Raw genomic sequence first — 19,020 nt, forward strand, 5'->3', positions numbered from 1 at the left:
TCATTTTCTTCTAAACTGAATAGTTTACGCGAGAGACACTTCCAAAGTGGTAAAATGTGTGTCCCCCCCCTGTAACTTCTAAAATAAGAGTATGATAAAACTAAAAAAAATATATGATGTACATTACCATGCAAACTTCCACCGAAAATTGGTTTGAACAAGATTGGGTAAGTAGTTTGTTTTTAATACGTCATAAACCGTAAACCGCAATTTTATTATGTTACTTGCTTTTACGGAACCCTTCATGGGCGAGTCCGACTCGCACTTGGCCGCTTTTAATTTGGAATCTATTAACTAGAAACTAGGTCGCAACAGTGTGCGTTTGTTAGCTCGTAACTTGAACTAACAAACGCGCGCTATTGCGACCTAGTTTCTAGTTAGTAGATTCCAAAAAATCGACGATGTTCCAACTCTCCTCTGTCACAACTCACCTCGGTCTCCCTTACAAGTAAATAAAATAACACATTACTTAAAACAAAAGTCGTAGGTGTAGGTATCTATATTTATATTTAGTGGCCGCTATCGTTTAATAACTTTATACTACGTACAGCCATTTTCAGCCAGTCCATTTTATGGATGGAATTAATGTTGAGTATAGTACACACATTTCATAAAGTGGGTATGCATATTTACAGCTGGTGTACATAAAAATCGTCTTTTTAACTAGTGGCGCTGAACTAATACCTATATATACAGGGCGTCCCACAGCTATGCCACATGGAGGGAAAGTACCCTGAATATTGTAGATGGAATATTTTACTGAAAGAAGACATTATTTTAATTTTAAAAACAATTTAAACTGCATTCATGATTTTTAAATAATTACATGGTTGAACCGGGAATCGAACCCGCTACACGAGAAAAAAAAAACACCCTGTAGCGTTTTCATCCCGATCGAAAGGCTTCATCATAAGGATTATTTTTTGCTAAATAACATAGTGTCAGAAACTAAAGGAAGACCATGAATTTTAACATTTGATGTGAAATTTAGCGAAATAATCAAAAGAGATAGCGGAAGCAGTTATAAAGTTGACCCAAAAATTTTTTATTAAGCTATGAGCTTCATCACATATGTTCCTTGAGTAATTCTAAGCATTTCAAGCCTGGGAGCCAATAAGAAATGTGTGTCTACTCGGATTTGTAATGGATTCAAACTTTCAACCCCTTTTTAACCCTGTTAGGGGATGAATTTTACAAAACGCTGAAATTACTTTTCCTGTCTTTTAATAATATCCCCAAATACAAAGATTCAAGTCCCGCGTTCGAAAATTTTTTTGATATCCATACAAACTTACAACTCCTTTTTCACCACCTTAGGGGATGAATTTTCAAAAACGCTGAAATTAGTTTTCTTGTATTTTAATAATATATCGTTTTACGAAGTTTCAAATTCCTAGCTTAAAATAAAACTTGAACCCCATACAAACTTTCATCCCCTTTTTAACCCCCTTAGGGGTTGAATTTCTCAAAATCGCTTCTTATCTCTTGTACACTTTATAAATGTAATCTAGTGTGCAAATTTCAACTTTCTATCTTTTGTAGTTTCGGCTCCGCGTAGCAAAAATCTCCAACCAAATTTTTCACCTTTTTACGTTTTTCTTGTAAAATTACTATGAAATTGAAAAAACAAATATCAGCAATGAATTCTACGTCTTTGGTTTATACGAAAATGATACCAAACTTGCCCTAGTACCCACCAGGATCAGAGTAGATTTTTTTTAAAGATGACGGATGGCGGCCGTCTTTGTACCCCACCCTCCCCCCCACTTCAGGCTAGAAATGCTTAGAATTACTCAAATATCAGATGTGATGAAGCTCATAGCTTAATAAAAAATTTTTGGGTCATGTATGGCAGCGTTACATAACTGACTCCAGTAAGAGCGGCTTTGTATTCAACAGAATGACACTCATTTTGAGCATTTGATAAATTAAATTGGTTAATTTGAATTAAAAATGTTAAAATTCATGGGTTTCTTTTTATTACCGACACTATGTTATTTAGCAAAAAATAATCCTTATGATGAAGCCTTTCGATCGGTATGAAAAAGCTACAGGATGTTTTTTTTTCCGTGTAGCGGGTTCGATTCCCGGTTCAACCATGTAATTATTTAAAAATCTATGAATGCAGTTTAAATTGTTTTTTAAATTAAAATAATGTCTTCTTTCAGCAAAATGTTCTATCTACAATTTTCAGGGTACTTACCCTCCATGTGGCATAGCTGTGGGACGTGTATATATATATTTGTTATCCTATCTATCATGCGACATTTCATTTATAATGACAAGTCACATTCTAACACCTCTATTAGCATAAACGTTCTCACATTTATTATCTTGTCAGCCCACTGATAAAAGCGACAATGTCTAGAACCAGAACCGCTAATCAGCCATATTCTAATCATATCATGTAGTTCCACCTTTCTCCGCCAGCGTGCGGCTTGAATGATTAACCAATCTGGTTCATTTTACTTGACGATAAGCAGATGACATAATACTGGCCTGGGGCGTTGTTCCAACTGCTAGTCGTAGGCAACTATATATCTTGGGATCCAGTATAAGAGCGCTTGCCAATAGGGTATTTGACTACTATTCCAATCAGTTTCTTTTTTCCAACTGTCAAAACGATTTTGCTACCATGGAATTTATATTATGAAACACTGGCATATGACGTCACGATCAAATTACCTACTCTTTATATTTCTATACGGGTTTCAAAATAGAAATTGTGTCTAAAAACAACTGCTGTCTACGTTTCTCTATTAATCTTCTGATGCTTTATTTCATGCATGGTGCAAAATAATGTATTTTAAATACAGTCAAATACTTGTAGATGTTAAGAGCCTGAAGATCACGCTATATTGGTGAAACATAAGGATTTGATTCGCTTAAGCGATGACAATACAGACAGGGTCTGAACGTTTATTGCACCCAATAAATGAGAAGTAGACGCGACGCTGCATTGATGTCGTTAAACATTTTATGACCAAATGTTTCCACATACTATTTTATAGTTATGTTGCTTTGGTGTCATTCGTATGGGAATGGGAGCGACCATAATATTCAGACTTACGAAGATGAAAACAAAGTGATCCCATAAGTGTTCCGTGGACAAAGTTTTGTACGGAACACTAAAAATCGCGTCGCGACCCCGTCGTATCAGTCGTATGTAAAGAAAACGTAACTTTGACTTACCTATAAGAACTAAGATGTATTAGAACTCTATCATAAAGCGTTAATTTCAATTAATAACTGCAGCAGTTACCTAAATAAATTAGGTACTCTTTTTTAAAATCAGTGTCAACCACACGCTACAAAAATCTGTACGTAAAGTTCGTTTTTTTTAGCATTAGAATTTTGATAATATTGATGAATTTTAATAATATCCCCAAATACGAAGATTCAAGTCCCGCGTTCGAAAATTTTTTTGATATCCATACAAACTTTCAACCCCTTTTTCACCACCTTAGGGGATGAATTTTCAAAAACGCTGAAATTAGTTTTCTTGTATTTTAATAATATATCGTTTTACGAAGTTTCAAATTCCTAGCTTAAAATAAAACTTGAACCCCATACAAACTTTCATCCCCTTTTTAACCCCCTTAGGGGTTGAATTTCTCAAAATCGCTTCTTATCTCTTGTACACTTTATAAATGTAATATAGTGTGCATATTTCAACTTTCTATCTTTTGTAGTTTCGGCTCCGCGTAGCAAAAATCTCCAACCAAATTTTTCACCTTTTTACGTTTTTCTTGTAAAATTACTATGAAACTGAAAAAACAAATGTCAGAAATGAATTCTACGTCTTTGGTTTATACGAAAATGATACCAAACTTGCCCTAGTACCCACCAGGATCAGAATAGATTTTTTTTAAAGTTGACGGGTGGCGGCCGTCTTTGTACCCTACCCTCCCCCCTACCCCAGGCTAGAAATGCTTAGAATTACTCAAATATCAGATGCGATGAAGCTCATAGCTTAATAAAAAAAATTTGGGTCATGTATGGCAGCGTTACATAACTGATTCCAGTATTAAAAAGCGTTTTTCAATTAAAAGACTTGTCAAGATCGCTTACCTTCTTGCAAGTTCTTTCTAATGCTAAAAAAACGAACTATACAGATGTAATGCATAATTGTTTTCCATCGTATTTTCTTGGAAACGTTCGTATTTGTCATGCTACTCTAGTCAACCTCAGTACTTTTTTATATCGAGACTAACTGAAATAGCAACACGTTTGTACGTGTCCGTGAAAATACGATGGAAAATAATTACGCACTACATCAGTACTGAGCAGTTCTTGTCATCACGATTAAACGTTACTCGAACATTACGCTTCTATAAAGCATAATTATTATTCTTTGTTTTCCACCGATCACTGTACCCTCAATAAATCAGATTAAAGCGTAATCCGTTACGTGATTCTGGAGTTGGACACACTAATAAGTTCAGGCACTGGTTAGCCCGCGAAGAATGTTACTATGTTACTTTTCTAGCGCCCAAAACGGCGTAAGTCTTAAACAGCTTGGTGAGACTTACGTCCTTTTGTGATAAAGGGGTAATACAGGTTGACTCGGTTGGGTGACGCTCAAGTGGTAATGTTAGTAATTGGCGGTCACATCACATGTCGAACGTACGTGATTAATGATTAATGAAGTGTTTAGTGCGTGCGGAGGAACATGATTGGGCAACGACGGGTAACTTTAAAGTGTCTAGGGCTATATTGGACTTACGAGTATTGTCAGCTTGGTCATTTTACTTTTTTTAGCCGGAGATGACGTCGACGACTAAATCAATTTATATCTCGGGCTAATACAGTACAGTTACCATGTTTCTTTCAACTAAAATCGCGATCTACCATTGTATACGGCTACTAATGAAAGTATGTATTGAATTGAAGTGAAGCGAAATGGCCTGCATCTGATTGCGACATATCTACATCACGTGATTTTCACGCACAGAATATGTAATTGAACACTGGTGACTGGGGGCCAATTCGACTCGACAGAATTACAGGTCGTAAGTGTCGTAACGTGGCCACTTTTTTTCATTTATCACGTTAAGTCATGACGTCATGAGTTTCGACTTTCGACTCAAGTGTTTCGACTCAAAAATACAGTAAAAAGTTGTCATAAAACCGTGTATATGTATGTATAACTAATGTAATCAAACGGATGAATAAGTGCACTGCAGACGGGCTCCACTTATCTGCACTATTCGTTTGCATCGACTTAGCAATGACAATGTAGAGTCTGACTAAAAAAAGTAGAAATGTAGTCCGTCCGTCCCTTTCAAATAAATCTGTTTACAGATTGCCACTTTTTAATTTCTACTCTTTTTGTCAGACTATATGAGAACGTTTTGCCTACTCGTTGTAGTACTTGGCGATCAAATGTAGCGTACGCGGACGCTAAACTGATATTGAAGTGGAGCAAAATGGCTTGCAACTGCTTGCGACATACCTATGTAGCTTTCATCGCAACAGCAGTGAAATGCTCAACTCGTGACGGGAGATTAGGTTAAAGTGACGAACGGTATGCCCTGGCCAATTTGAATTTGTGGCATTTAAAATTAGATTGTATAATTCCATTCCACGGTTATTTCGCTTACTTTTTTAAGAAAGAGCTTGATTGGCTATCGCGAATGCGTTTATTATTTTCAAATAAAAGGAGAATCCGTAAAAAATAAAACTTCTTACCTTTTTAAGCCAGTAGGCTTGGTGGCTTTTAGCAATGGCAGTAAGTGGTTACGTCCTAAAGATGTCATCAGTGGAAGCGAGTGTTTGCAATTTCCATCTCCTAAGGAAGTCTAGTTAATTGTTAATTGCCGTCGCGGCATATTTGTGTAATATCCTTGGTACCGATAAGATATTAACGTGCCGCTGAAAATATAAGTCATATTGTCTAGTAAAGTAAGTTATCTAACAATAGACCTAGAAAGAGTCAATGCGACGTAGCCACTCATTGCAATGGAGGTCTATTGTCCACAAGAACAGTACCAAAGTGTTCGTATCGTTAAAGAGTTCGCTAATTTTTTATGTATCGAAAATTTCATAGTAAAGCGCCGGGGCGCGCCGGCTGACGTTGACCAGTATGTGGTTGGTGCAACTGGCCCTTAAAGCATGGACGGAGTTTCCCTGTGGCGACCGTGAGTCCTTCCAATAACTTGGCGCCCTGGCTTACTTGCCGGTGCCGGTGCTATGGCGGTGCCCGATGGTACCTATTGCTCTGTGCTCCAGCTGCAACGTCGGCGTTCAGTTCCCATACAAGTTGCAGTCGGTTTACAGTCCGTTACAGTTACGGTCCATCTGTACTCTGTATCTTCTTGACTAGGCCTTGCCTTAGCTTCCAAGTTTATCGCAATTCTAGAATACTCCTTCAAGTTATAAACGAGTCAAGTTAAGCAGATAATAATTGTTGCTCAGCATAAAAAAAGGCGCTTTATTTTAAAATGTTCTATTATACAATATGTTATATTATAGTGATGTTTAGATGTTGATTGAGCAGATATACTTAGAAATATAACAACACGAACTCCCGAAGAGTATTTTAATAATACGGCACAACCATAATAAATGTTTACTTATATTACAAGTCCTTGGTAATCGATGCCTTCGGCTCTTACAGATTTTCCGTCATAAACTTTATTTATAATTTAATCACATCTTGCAAAAACAACACAACACAATAAAGTAACTTAGTAACTCAAAAACTGCTCCGTAAGAATGAAATGAAAACTCTCCATATCCGTTTTGAAAATTTAAAAGTATAACGACAGTTAAGTAGACAGCAGTATTTTTGCTCTTTAAACTTTTAAAGCCGTAACACAGTCATTATCGCACCGCACCGCGACCATGGTGCGTCGCACCCATAAGTGAGAGCGATAAAGAGATATCTGTTTCCTCCCTCTAACCCCCTCCACACTTGTGTGCAAATCGCCGCGAACGCGAGTGTAAAGCTTGTTTCTTTTTAGAGCCGTAACACACTACCGCACCGCACCGCGACCTTGGTGCGCCGCACCCATAATTGACAGCGAGAAAGCTCCGAGAAAGAGATATCTCTTACTTTAAGTGAGAGCGAGACTATAGTCTGTTAAACCACTTTCTCAGTAGAAAAAAATGCGAAACTCAAACTTTCTATGGAATGGATAACCCTTCGCGAATATATAGATGGTCAAGCAAATATTGTCAGTAGAAAGAGACGCGAAATTCAAATTTTCTATGAGACGATATCCCTTCGCGCCTACATTTTTCAAATTTGCCGCCTTTTTCTACTGATAAGATCTGCTTGACCAGCTATATATTTTAAATTTACCGCTTTTTTCTACTGGCAAAAATGGTTTGACAGACTATACATAAAAACAAAACTTAGACACTTATTGTCTATGGTTTGACGCGTTTGCGCGTTTCCGAACGAAGCGCTTTTAATACCAACATGATACCAACCAATCACAGCACCCATCAAACGGTTTCATTTTGTAACGTTTGTATTTCAAAAAACCACAAGCAACGTTCGTCATTTCATTCGTGCTTTCGTAAATCAGTGTTTCAATGTTTTGTGCGTCTTAATTTAATAGGAATATAATTGTGGTTAATTAAATCTATATACATTGTTGTTTGTTGTAATCTATAAAATTTGTGCTGTGGTGTGTACGTGAAGACGGATGATAGTTTATTATTGATAAAAATCTTCACAATGATTGCATTAACGGACGACGTATACAAATTATTGTAAGTATTTTACCGGAAAATACATAAATAACACGTTTCGTTAATAAAACACCATGCCTTGTTGGTATTTTTTGTCAGTGCCCTTAGTTACTTTACATTAGCTTTGCTAAACCGCGCCCAAACACAGTTTGTCAAACTTTCATTTATCCAGCGATGGCGTCACAGAGGAAGTATCCCGAAACGTCCGTCACCTGATGCAGCAGCTATGGCTGAACTGGTCCCACGTCGGTGTGGAGTATGACGTGAAGGTCAACAACATATACAAGCTGGTGCAGATTGAGAAGGACCTCCACAGTGATGTGTTGGATGAGACTAAACAGAAACTTAAGACCATGCAACAGCAAGTTGAAGGTAAATGAATGAATGAATATTCTTTATTTCAGACCAGGTCCATATAAAATTAAAATTAAATTAAATAATTGTTTTAGTAATCATACTGTTAGTCTGTGCGGTAATAGATGAGTCGTGGAATGTATACATACATACATTCCACGACTTTTTCCGAACAACGCCTAACCTTGGGTGGGTCTAATATTTGAAAGCTTGTAAGTTATAAGCAGAATTATCTGTAAACTCTAACATTTGAAAAGATACTTAGCTTGTATTACAAGTTATATATTTTTTTGAAGTTTCTTCATAGAGTTTCAAGTTAGATTAGGATGACTAAAATTTTTAATCTAATATTGCTTAATGGCATAATACTGCCATGCTTAACATAAGAGCAGTCACTCATTTTTAATTCTCTTTCAATTGTAGAACATATCATACAAGTACAAAGTATACAATTGAATGCCATTTCAAAATGAGTTACTGGTCTTATTTTAAACGCGGCAGAATAAAATATAATATAATTATTTATGTTTCTAGAATTAAAAGATGAGACCAAGAAATTGAGCCAGTACCTGTCTGTTGACATCAGTATTATAGAATACAAGGATGACATGATGCTGTTTGAGTATAAGAAAGAGCTGGAAGACCAGATTAGCGGGTAAGTTAACAGGTGCGCGCGACCCACCCCTCGCACCCTGCACGATATCTAGACGGCTTTGACTGTATTGTTTTATGGACTGTGACCATACTGACCAAAACTATGTCACAGATATAGAGAACAGATGGAGCAGCGGCGCACTGAAATCAACCGCCTGCTGGAATGGCAGCATGACCTGACGGAGAAACTTGGAGTCACCTTCCATGAGCTGCAAGACATCCCGCTCCCGCCCCAAGACGAGTTGGACAAGTTGAGGAACCATCTCGAAGTGCTGCAGTCAGAGAGGGACAAAAGATCTGAGATATTCCTGCACACGCAGATTGAAATCAAGGATATCATGGGTATGATTTTTACTCTCATTTTTGCTAGATTATAGTTAATTTTAAAATATGTCTAACTTTTCGTTTTGTGACAAAATATGGTGTTTGTTAGTTGTCAATACAAACCCCTAATTTGCTCCAACAAGTCCAAAGGAACAGATCTTTGAAGTATTAAAATGTTTTCCATTTCCAGACAAGCTCCAAATCAGACCACAGAGCAAGTTTGAGCATGTGGTGGTCAGCTCTCTGTCTGTTGACTTCAAGGTGACGGATCTGAACATGGATCGTCTCGCCAAGCTTCGGCAGGACTTGCAGGAGAAGTATGACCAGACTAACAACCGGGTAAGTTGCTTGGTTGGGATATCGGGATATTGGGATAATCAATAGAGTGATTCTTGAAGAAGGTTTCGGTGTATAATCATAATTTGTTAAGTTTATCCATGCGAAGCCGGGGTAGGTTGCTAGTGTTAAACAAAAGGGAAATTTATAGTTTTTTTTTACTGTTCCTTAGGTATTAGAACTGCGCGAGCGTCTTTCCAAACTGTGGGAGTGTTTGGACGAAGACCAGATATACAGAGACAACTTCCTCCAAGCGCACCCCGGCTGCCACCCTGCCACCGAAGCTGCTATCAAGGAGGAGATCAAGCGCTGCGAGCAGATCAAGAGGCAGAAGATTCAGGTAGTTAAATCATCATCATATCATCACTTAAATTTTGGATTTCTAACCGCTCGGCCACGACATTGAGCGACTTGCGTCGGCGGCAATGTTAACCATGAGCGAGACAGCGATCGGAACTTTCGTTCTCACCTATTGGTTGTCGCTGCCGCCGTCGTCAGTCGCGTAATGTCATGACCGAGCCGTAAGAGCTGTTTCCCATTGACGTCCAGTTTTTTGCGGGTACGGTTTTTTGCAGGATCCAGTTTTCTGTACTATGCATGCAGGATCCCGAAAACAGAATCCACGTGTGAAAGTTACTATATTAGCACCTATACTACTAAAACGGGATCCTGCAAAAAACCGTGCCCGCAAAAATTTGGACTATAGTGGAAAACAGCTCTTACGCTCATACAACTGTTTTCCTCAGGTGTTCGTAGCGAACATGCGCACTAAGATCAAGCTCATGTGGGACAACATCATGTACTCGAGCCGGCAGCGAGAAGAGTTCGTCCACTACTACCAGGACATCTTCACCGAAGACACCCTCACGTTGCACGAGATGTATCTCGATAAGATTACTAAATACTACAATGAGCACAAGTAAGCTGTTCATTTTATTTATTTGAACATACCATCGCCCACACTGTTAGATCAAGCTCATGTGGGACAACATCATGTACTCGAGCCGGCAGCGAGAAGAGTTCGTCCACTACTACCAGGACATCTTCACTGAAGACACCCTCACGCTGCACGAGATGTATCTCGATAAGATCACTAAATACTACAATGAGCACAAGTAAGCTGTTCATTTTATTTATTTGATCATACCATCGGCCACAATGTTAATTGTACATTGGTGGACGTTATGCCTTTTGTAATAAGGTCCATCAAAGTACAGTTAGGAGTGTTGCTGTTTGTACAAAAAAAAACAGTATAGACGAGCACGGCTATTGTATCTTCACTAAAGACACCCTCACGTTGCACGAGATGTATCTCGAGAAGATTACTAAGTACTACAATGAGCACAAGTAAGCTGTTCATTTTATTTATTTGAACATACCATCGCCCACAATGTTAATTGTACATTTCTGGACCTTATGCCTTTTGTAATAAGGTCCATCAAAGTACAGTTAGAAGTGTTGCTATTTGTACAAAAAACAGTATAGTATTGTCACATTGTGCAATGTGCAGCTTAACTTAATAAAGGCTCATCCTAATAATAACTACTTAGGAGTTTCGTGTACTAATAAATGAAGAAAAGTGCAGAAATGTACTCTCTGGAAACCTCAAAACATTCAGTGCCAGTTACCCACAAGATGGTTTCTCTGTTCTCGGTGCCATTCGCTACAAGGCGGATAAACCACGTAATTGGCCAAGAGCGTACGGCTGGCAGACCTGGCATGCGTCCTATCCTGACTAGAGATGCCACGAATATTCGGCAACTATTCGGTATTCGGCCTATTCGGCCACTTTGCCGAATATTCGGTATTCGGCCAAATGTTGCTTACTATTCGGCCGAATACCGAATATCTGTTGCACCTACCTAAAAACTAGGTATATTTAATACTTAAAATGTATTCTTGGAAAGAAGTTAAATACGAAGGCACGTTTTTGAGCATTTGTTGATTACAATATATTATATTTTGATCATGGGTCTGATTTGATTGACTCTAACTACATTAATTAATTTTGTTCAATATATCTTAGCAAACATTGTGCTTTGTTGGCGAACAGTTGTCATACTAATTGTGACTCAAAATGTTCTCATGTCATGCCGAATATTCGGTCGCCGAATATTCGGCCGAGAGAGGGGCCGAATATTCGGTATTCGGCCAAATTCACTATTCAGTACACCTCTAATCCTGACTTTAATAAAAGCGTAAATTTTGCCGCAACATACATCACTTTAAAATATAGTTACCCCTGGATTTCCTTATTATTTAGACTCCTCATGACATGATTGTTTGATCAGGCACATTTTCGAGTTGGTGGTGACCCGCAAGAACCTCTGGTTGAAGCAAGCCGAACTAGACGCGCGCGCTTCCGAGCCGGGCCGCTACCACAACCGCGGAGGGAATCTGCTTAGAGAGGAAAAGGAGAGGAAAGCTATCGAAATGAATGTAAGTCACATGACACAATATACAAAATCTGTAGTTTGACCAATGATTTATTCGTGTCAGTAAAACCTTGCGAAACGCAAATTTCAAAATTGCCGCCTTTTGTAGTGATGGAAATAGTTGGCCGGAATATGGATTATCTTCTTACTTGTGTGATTTTATGAAGATGTGTAAATATTGTATTCGGCCATTTCAGTAATTCAATAAAATTATCCTCTAAGATCTTTCAATTGTACCAAAACTTTGAAAAATTAAATACCAATAATTTAATACTATGTATGTAGGTATTACCTAGTTACTTACGTTATTGCATATTCCGATGGTGTAAATGAGATGTCCTGTAAATTCTATGATGCTATGTACAATTACTGCCATTTTCTATTTTTAGCTCCCGAAAATTGAGGCCCAACTCCGCGAAGTAGTAACAGAGTACGAGGCGAAAACTGGCAGCACCTTCACCGTGGACGGAGTGCCTCTACTGCAGCTTATCGAGGACGAAAAGGAGTCGAGAAAAGCTGTAAGTTATTTGAACAAAAAAACAAAAAATCTTCTGTTAAAATATGCCTACCAACATTCAGAATTGAATAAATTGACGACATTTGTAAGAAAATATTTCGAGATTACGGCATTTATTTTCCTAAATAAAAGATTACATATATGAAAAACACTTAAAGTAACTGTAAATCATAAAATAAGTACATGTTATAAAGCTTGACTAGGAATAAGTATATGATCACGCGCCATGTTGCGGAATTTCACAGGAACTATTTTTTCATACTATACTGAACTGTCACTCTATACATGAGAATAACAGCGCCCTAGACCATGATCATATATTACTCGTCAGGCTTTACCACTACCATAACGCCGTAACCTCTTGAAATACAAGCTCACAAGCTTCAGTTCAATTCTAAACATCATTGTAGTGAAGAAGTTCCTAATAGATTTGTTCATAAAATGTCCAGGAGCGTCACAACAAGCTATCAGCGCGCAAGCAGGCGCTGACGCCCACCACGCCGCTGTTCCGCTCGCTGGCCACGTCGCCGCTCGGCAAGCGCAACCGCACCGCCGCGCAGCTCGCGCTCACCGCTGAGAGGAACAGGTAACCATCATCTTACCTTTTCTATTTCTTCTTGTAGGGGTGCGAAACTCCTGACTACGGGCAAACTCGGCTCCGTTCGACTCAGCATTGCTCCGAGCAATTATTAGGGTCGACACAACTTGACGTCCCTTTGCGTGCACGACTACGTTATTTGTGTATAAAAGAGCACATGGTCCATCTGGCATTAAATACCTAGTCATAATTTCGCAACAGCAGAAGATAAAAGCGGCGCCAGAGAATCCACTTGCGAATCTGACCTTTAACCATGAATAAAAATCCATTCCCAAATCATAGTGAAAAGAAAACATCTCAACCACCACCACCAGTCACTTCTAGCACTTGTTTAGGTACCAACACCTGATCGTATCATATTTATGCCTACAATGTAATTTAGAATGCAACATAAAGATAAAGGAAGAACTGAGTAAATACTAATCATTCATTTGCCTTTGAAAATCAATCTTGTATGCATACTGATTTACCTGTTTCAGTGTAGTTACAGTGTATGTTGTCTTTTTTTCTGTATGTTTGTTTCTTGTATAACTGTGTACTTTTACTGAAATAAATGATATTTACTATTGTATTGCATAAACTTGATAATGAAGAGCAGAATAGACCATCTGACTACAAACAGTTCTCTCACCCCATAGGCCGGCGTCGAAGCGCCAGCTCATCACCGGCAGCGCCACCAAGGCCGTCTCGGCGCTCACTCATAATCTGTCTGCGTTGAAAAGATCCGCTATTTCTACTGTTAAGAGGTAACGTACATTTTTTTATTGCCATTTATTTTTTATTTGGGGTTTTGTGAATAGGTATGACATTCCATGTTGAATGAATTATGCCGTCTTGTCTACGAGTATACTCACTTATGATAAAAAGCTTCGGTGACATGTGTTAGGTATTTTTTTTTGTTACATCAGCTGTTTACACAATTTACATTTTCGACAAGTAAACTAGGTAATATAATAGTTACATTACGTAACGAAAAACAAAGGGTTAATAGAGTAAAAACATACATGTATTCAAATATGTACTATATTGTCTATTGTTTGTAGTATTTCTCATTCCTTGTTGCCAATTTCAGTTCACTAACGGCCAATAAATGCATTCGTAACGACGCGGCGCGAGGCAAGTCTTACACCAAATTAGTAGCTATGTCAGTAGTTATTGCATTTTGTAATATCGTAAAAGGAATGAGTAATACTGTTGTAGTTGCTAAATACGTATTTAAATTTTATTGACATTTAAGTAGTACCTATCTCTTAGTCAGCATGAATACATTTTACTAGCTTCACCACCACCACCAGAAATATTATTAGTTAGACCCGTGCCCTGTTTATCAAAAGCTTGTAACTTGTAATACAAGTCCCTTTTTGACAGCTTTTGTTAGAAAGGGACTTCCACTTGTATTACAAGTTACAAGCTTTTGATAAACAGGGCACTGATCATACATACATACATACATCACTGGCTCAGTGACCCAAAGAGGATCTTGGCCTCTGACACAAGAGAGCGCCATTCTGCCCTGGGGCACTGATCATAGACTTTCTAAATACGGGTGGTTTTTTTTTTCAACCCTCAAGTTCTGCGATGTGTGTATTGTATATAGATCAAACTAAGTGTGGTATTCCATCTGTCCAATAACAAGCATACGGCCCGCCCAATAGTAAGCGGTCACCGTAGCTTATGAACGCCTGCAACTCCAGGAGTGTTACATGCGCGTCGCTCTACTCTTTAAAACCATTGCTTAACTTCTCCACCCCCTTTTAAAGCCAATGCTACTATGTAAGTTGTATCTAGTTGTGATTTATTTGCCTATATATAGCTATATTCACCCTGGTTGGTATTCCAGGCGAGTCAGCGGCCGACTAGCCACGAAGGCCATAGTGGCGAAGGCGGAGAACCACGGCGCCACCGTCAAGAGGAAGCTGGACTACGGAGCCGAGGCCCCCAAGGCGCCCAAAGCGAACGGCAGCATTCTCAAGCACAAGCGCTCGGTATGTCCGCAACTTTACAGCCGAAATCATTAAGGTTCCGTAGGTTCAGAGTGGAGAAAAAACACGAATGTAGGTTTAAAATGCACATTAAAAATTTGTACCAATTTATGTAAGCTAGAGTGGTGCCTCTTAACACAGGTATTTGTTACTAAAAAAGAGGCGCAAACACTTACAACTGTATAAGAAATTCTTACCCCGAGTTAATTTTTCTTTTTTTTTTTCAAGCTAAAAGTATGAAAGTTGCTCCTAAAATGCGATTTTATTTATGTGGAAAATTTTACCACCAATTAAAATTGAAAAACATGTCATCCGCGGTCCCTAACACGCACAACCATCTCCCTGACGCTAACGCTCAGTGAGAATGAGAGTAGAACACGAACCTACGGGGCCTTAACGCTATTTGTTCCGTTTTCGATTAAAAGGTAATCTTAATATCACTCGTTAATAAGGTTTTACAGCCATAACGATTCGATTACAATTCGCCATCATCGAGAAACGTCAATATGATACCATGATGGTACCTTTTGTCTGAAAACGTTACATTTAGTACAAATATCGAGTTAAATAAATCTGCAGTTTATGTGTGATGATGGTGTTGGTTTAACATAAGTTTGCATTGACTAAATACTTACATTGTTGATACTGGTTTATTTACTTTGTTTTTAATATTATACAATAACATATTAATATACGTAAGGATGGTATTCCATCTGTCCAATTTCTTTGTCCAATGTGTATTTGCGTTCACATATTGTTTAGTGAGAGGCAAAATGACATTGGACCTAGAACTTAGAGGATATAACCAAACGGAGACGCCTTGTCAGTAATTTTCGGTACAAAACAGTCTGCCGATTATTGCGTCAGTCCACACAATGTGTACGACCATTTACCGCCTATTTTCGACAGAGGGAACGCCTGTTAATGGCTACTCCGTTTGGTTATATCCTCTAAGACCAAGAAATTGGACAGGTGGGATACCATCCTAACCTATTTCCGTAATATTACATCAGTCCATAGCTGCAGCTGGTTGAGGTAGTCAATGTAAATCTACTGTTAATCTAATGTTATACGTGTGTACCTGCCTGCAAAATTTGTGCCTCGCCCGTTAACTTGCGCATGTTTTAACAAGATTGTTTTCGTTTTCTAACATTTTTGATTACATTAACTAATATAATACATTTGGAGACCTGTGGAGTGTTGGTGTGGCCTTTGATGTTTTACTAATCAACCACTAATTTGTGTGTTTTTGCTTCTACACTGTTTTATCTAATAATCAAATAAAAATAGGTGTTTTAGACATTTTTGACGAAACTTGCATGCGTCAAGTAAATACCTAATAGACAGCGAGCCAGGAACAGATTTCCATGACCTATCGTCTCCCGGGTGGTAACTAGTATAGTGGTTAACGGCTCTGTATGATGAACCCTCGTGGACGTCAGCTGCCGCTCCGTTGGTGGGTTGAAGAATGGCAGCCACAACAAAATAAATTTTGTCATCGCCTCCCGTTTGATACTTAGTCAGATGATAGTTAAGATGCAGAAAAAAAAGCCGTCAGAGTCCTATACAACCATAGGAGCATTCCATGAAATTGTCTACCGTTGTCCCGTACAAACACGAAGTTTCTGAAGATTTAAAGGTATAAGAGTTTCCTTTTCTATGACAAATGGTCAATAATATGTACAGAAAAATAATCGGCTGCTTTAAATGCCGAGAAAAAAGTCGCAACACAGCAAATAAAATGCGTTTGTACGGGACAGCCCGTGGAATGCTCCTATAGCGGTGGAAAGACCGTCAGCCACTTGCATAAACATGTAAAAAATTAGCGCTTTACCTTTTTATTATAATAATAACTAAATAATGAAACTTTGCATGTAGCATTTCATCAGGCGTTTCAATAAACGCCTTACGGATTTGCGGACATAAATGGTATGGCGCGTGAAGGTAACAGTCACCAAAACTGTGATATAAGCTTATCACCCCTTCATCGAATACACAACGTCAATCAAACCACCTTAATATATTTATGATCGCCGATTAAGCCCTTAACCACAGAATAAATAATAGTACTAAGTACAGAAGACTCACTATCTAACAAAACGCGTCTGTTACGATCAGCACAGATATGGCCGCTAGGTGGCGATAGCGCCACGCGCGGCTTATGGCAAACCCCAAAATTGGGGCCGAACGGATGTACTTTTAGCTACCTGTAGCAAAGCGACTAAATCGCGGAGTGAGACACGCCTGCCTTAACCCAGTTATACCACTATTTCGCATGATCTCAAGTCTCTCTCATGAATGCTCGTTCATTAATCTTTCGGGTGGCTGGTTGTGTAGTGTATAACCACTTTATCTAACGGGGTTTGCTTCACACCAGTCCGTCGGCAAGCGACGCAGCGGCGGGCGGCGCTCGACCGGCCGCAGCGACACCGTGACCGAGCATGCGAAAAAGAACCCGCTTATGGAGACCACACAGCTCACTTCATACACTGATTTCAAGGTAACGTTTCAAATAAGAATCCCGACAAAAATACAAACAATCGTTTCTTTTGCTACTGGGTTATTAACTTATTACTTATTAATTATGTCGTTTTCTTTAAACAAAGGTAAAATTATTCGACAACGCAAAATTTGCAGGCAGGCAGGTTTCCTGGGATAACACTGTTATATAATATTTTCAAAATTATAAAGATGACTTAGTTTGTTCTGCCAGCGAATGAGTTAGTATAATAATAATAGTTACCTGTATCTATTCACTGGCAAAGCGCCACTTGCACCATCCTATTAACCCGGGGTCAACCGGTAAAACCGATAACTGAGTGTCATATTGTACTGGTAAACATGGTAACTTCAGGTTTAACCGGTTAACCCCGGCTTAGTGGAATGGTGCAAGTGGCCCTAAACAACTAAGTCACGAATGTCACGATAACGTCTTTGTATGTTTACATTCCTTGAAATATCATAAATTACAGATAATAATAAAACTTTATTTCGTATTTCAGGAAGACATCGATGAGAAGAAAATTAGCCGCAGCTCGATGGTACCGAAGCCCCCGGACAGCGTTGTCCCCATGATTGTCTGCGACGCTATCGAGGAGATAAACTCCCCCAACTATCAAAAAAAAAGTCCAACCAAATCGGCGCCCATGACCCCAAAAACGGGAAAGGAAAATAGGCAACACGCTGTACCTTTAACGCCTAAGACTAATCTTATGTACACTCCCACGAGACTTACTAGATCAGCTTTAAAATTGAATAATGATGGTTTCGCTACCCCACGCGCGCCGCTCAGCGCCGCCAAGCAAAACATTCACAGGACAAATTCCAACAACAACTTGGCTTTCAAGAACACCCCCAGCAATATGTTACGATCCAAAACACAGACGGGTCTAGTGAGAACTCCTAAGCCTTTTGTTTAAAATACTGTTAATATTCCATCCTAAAGATACACATGCAAAGTAACTGTGTATTTATTGGATATGATGGCAGTGAGCATGTCTACACATATAATTTTGTACTGAATTTAATTATAGAAATGGCGTCTGCACGTCGTAATTATTTTAGCATTATATAGAGTTGTAGATGGTGATAATTTTATACATATACCTTCTGACTAATGTTTGATGTAAATATTTGAATCTCTTATTAATTTTAAAATAATTTAATATTAACATAATTTTGCGCGTTTGATTATGAGAAGTTTAATTTGTTTACGAGTCCACTTAAGTTAGTTATAATGTTTAATTTTGTGTCGTTTTACTTTTGACTTTGAATTGTTTGTATTTCGGATTATAGATTAATTATTATGCGTGGATATCATGTTCAATTATTTCAATATTTTTATGCCATTATGATCAGTTGCGATCAACTGGAATTGATCGATGATTTGATGTCTCGTTACAGTAAGAGCAGCTTTTAGTTAAGGTGTTGCTTCTTCATAATTATGGTTGTAGCGTACTTAATATTATTCAGTATTCGATGTGTACAGGACATACGTTTTAAAGGTTGTTGTCAAGGCCGATGCAATATATCTGCCGAAAGCCATTAGCTGTGTCAAAGGATTCCGGCAGACTATCCGGGCCTTGTGTAGCTTTAAATTTGTAATATATTGTCTTAGTT

At 38.5% G+C, this 19,020-nt stretch overlaps 1 protein-coding gene across 1 annotated transcript; it reads left to right on the top strand.

The window, feature by feature from the left end:
- Positions 1 to 7,493: 7,493 nt before the first annotated feature.
- Positions 7,494 to 18,589, top strand: LOC134671359 (protein regulator of cytokinesis 1-like). Its single transcript, XM_063529196.1, has 14 exons — positions 7,494 to 7,722; positions 7,874 to 8,073; positions 8,590 to 8,710; positions 8,822 to 9,051; positions 9,224 to 9,372; positions 9,542 to 9,709; positions 10,116 to 10,288; positions 11,661 to 11,808; positions 12,194 to 12,322; positions 12,771 to 12,907; positions 13,558 to 13,665; positions 14,760 to 14,904; positions 17,279 to 17,401; positions 17,904 to 18,589. The coding sequence occupies exons 1-14, from the start codon at positions 7,688 to 7,690 to the stop codon at positions 18,318 to 18,320; spliced, it is 2,283 nt and encodes a 760-aa protein (XP_063385266.1). The 5' UTR covers positions 7,494 to 7,687; the 3' UTR covers positions 18,321 to 18,589.
- The last annotated feature ends 431 nt before the right edge of the window (positions 18,590 to 19,020 follow it).

The sequence above is a fragment of the Cydia fagiglandana genome, chromosome 15, assembly GCF_963556715.1.
Source record: "Cydia fagiglandana chromosome 15, ilCydFagi1.1, whole genome shotgun sequence".
NCBI classification, from domain to species: Eukaryota; Metazoa; Arthropoda; class Insecta; order Lepidoptera; family Tortricidae; genus Cydia; species Cydia fagiglandana.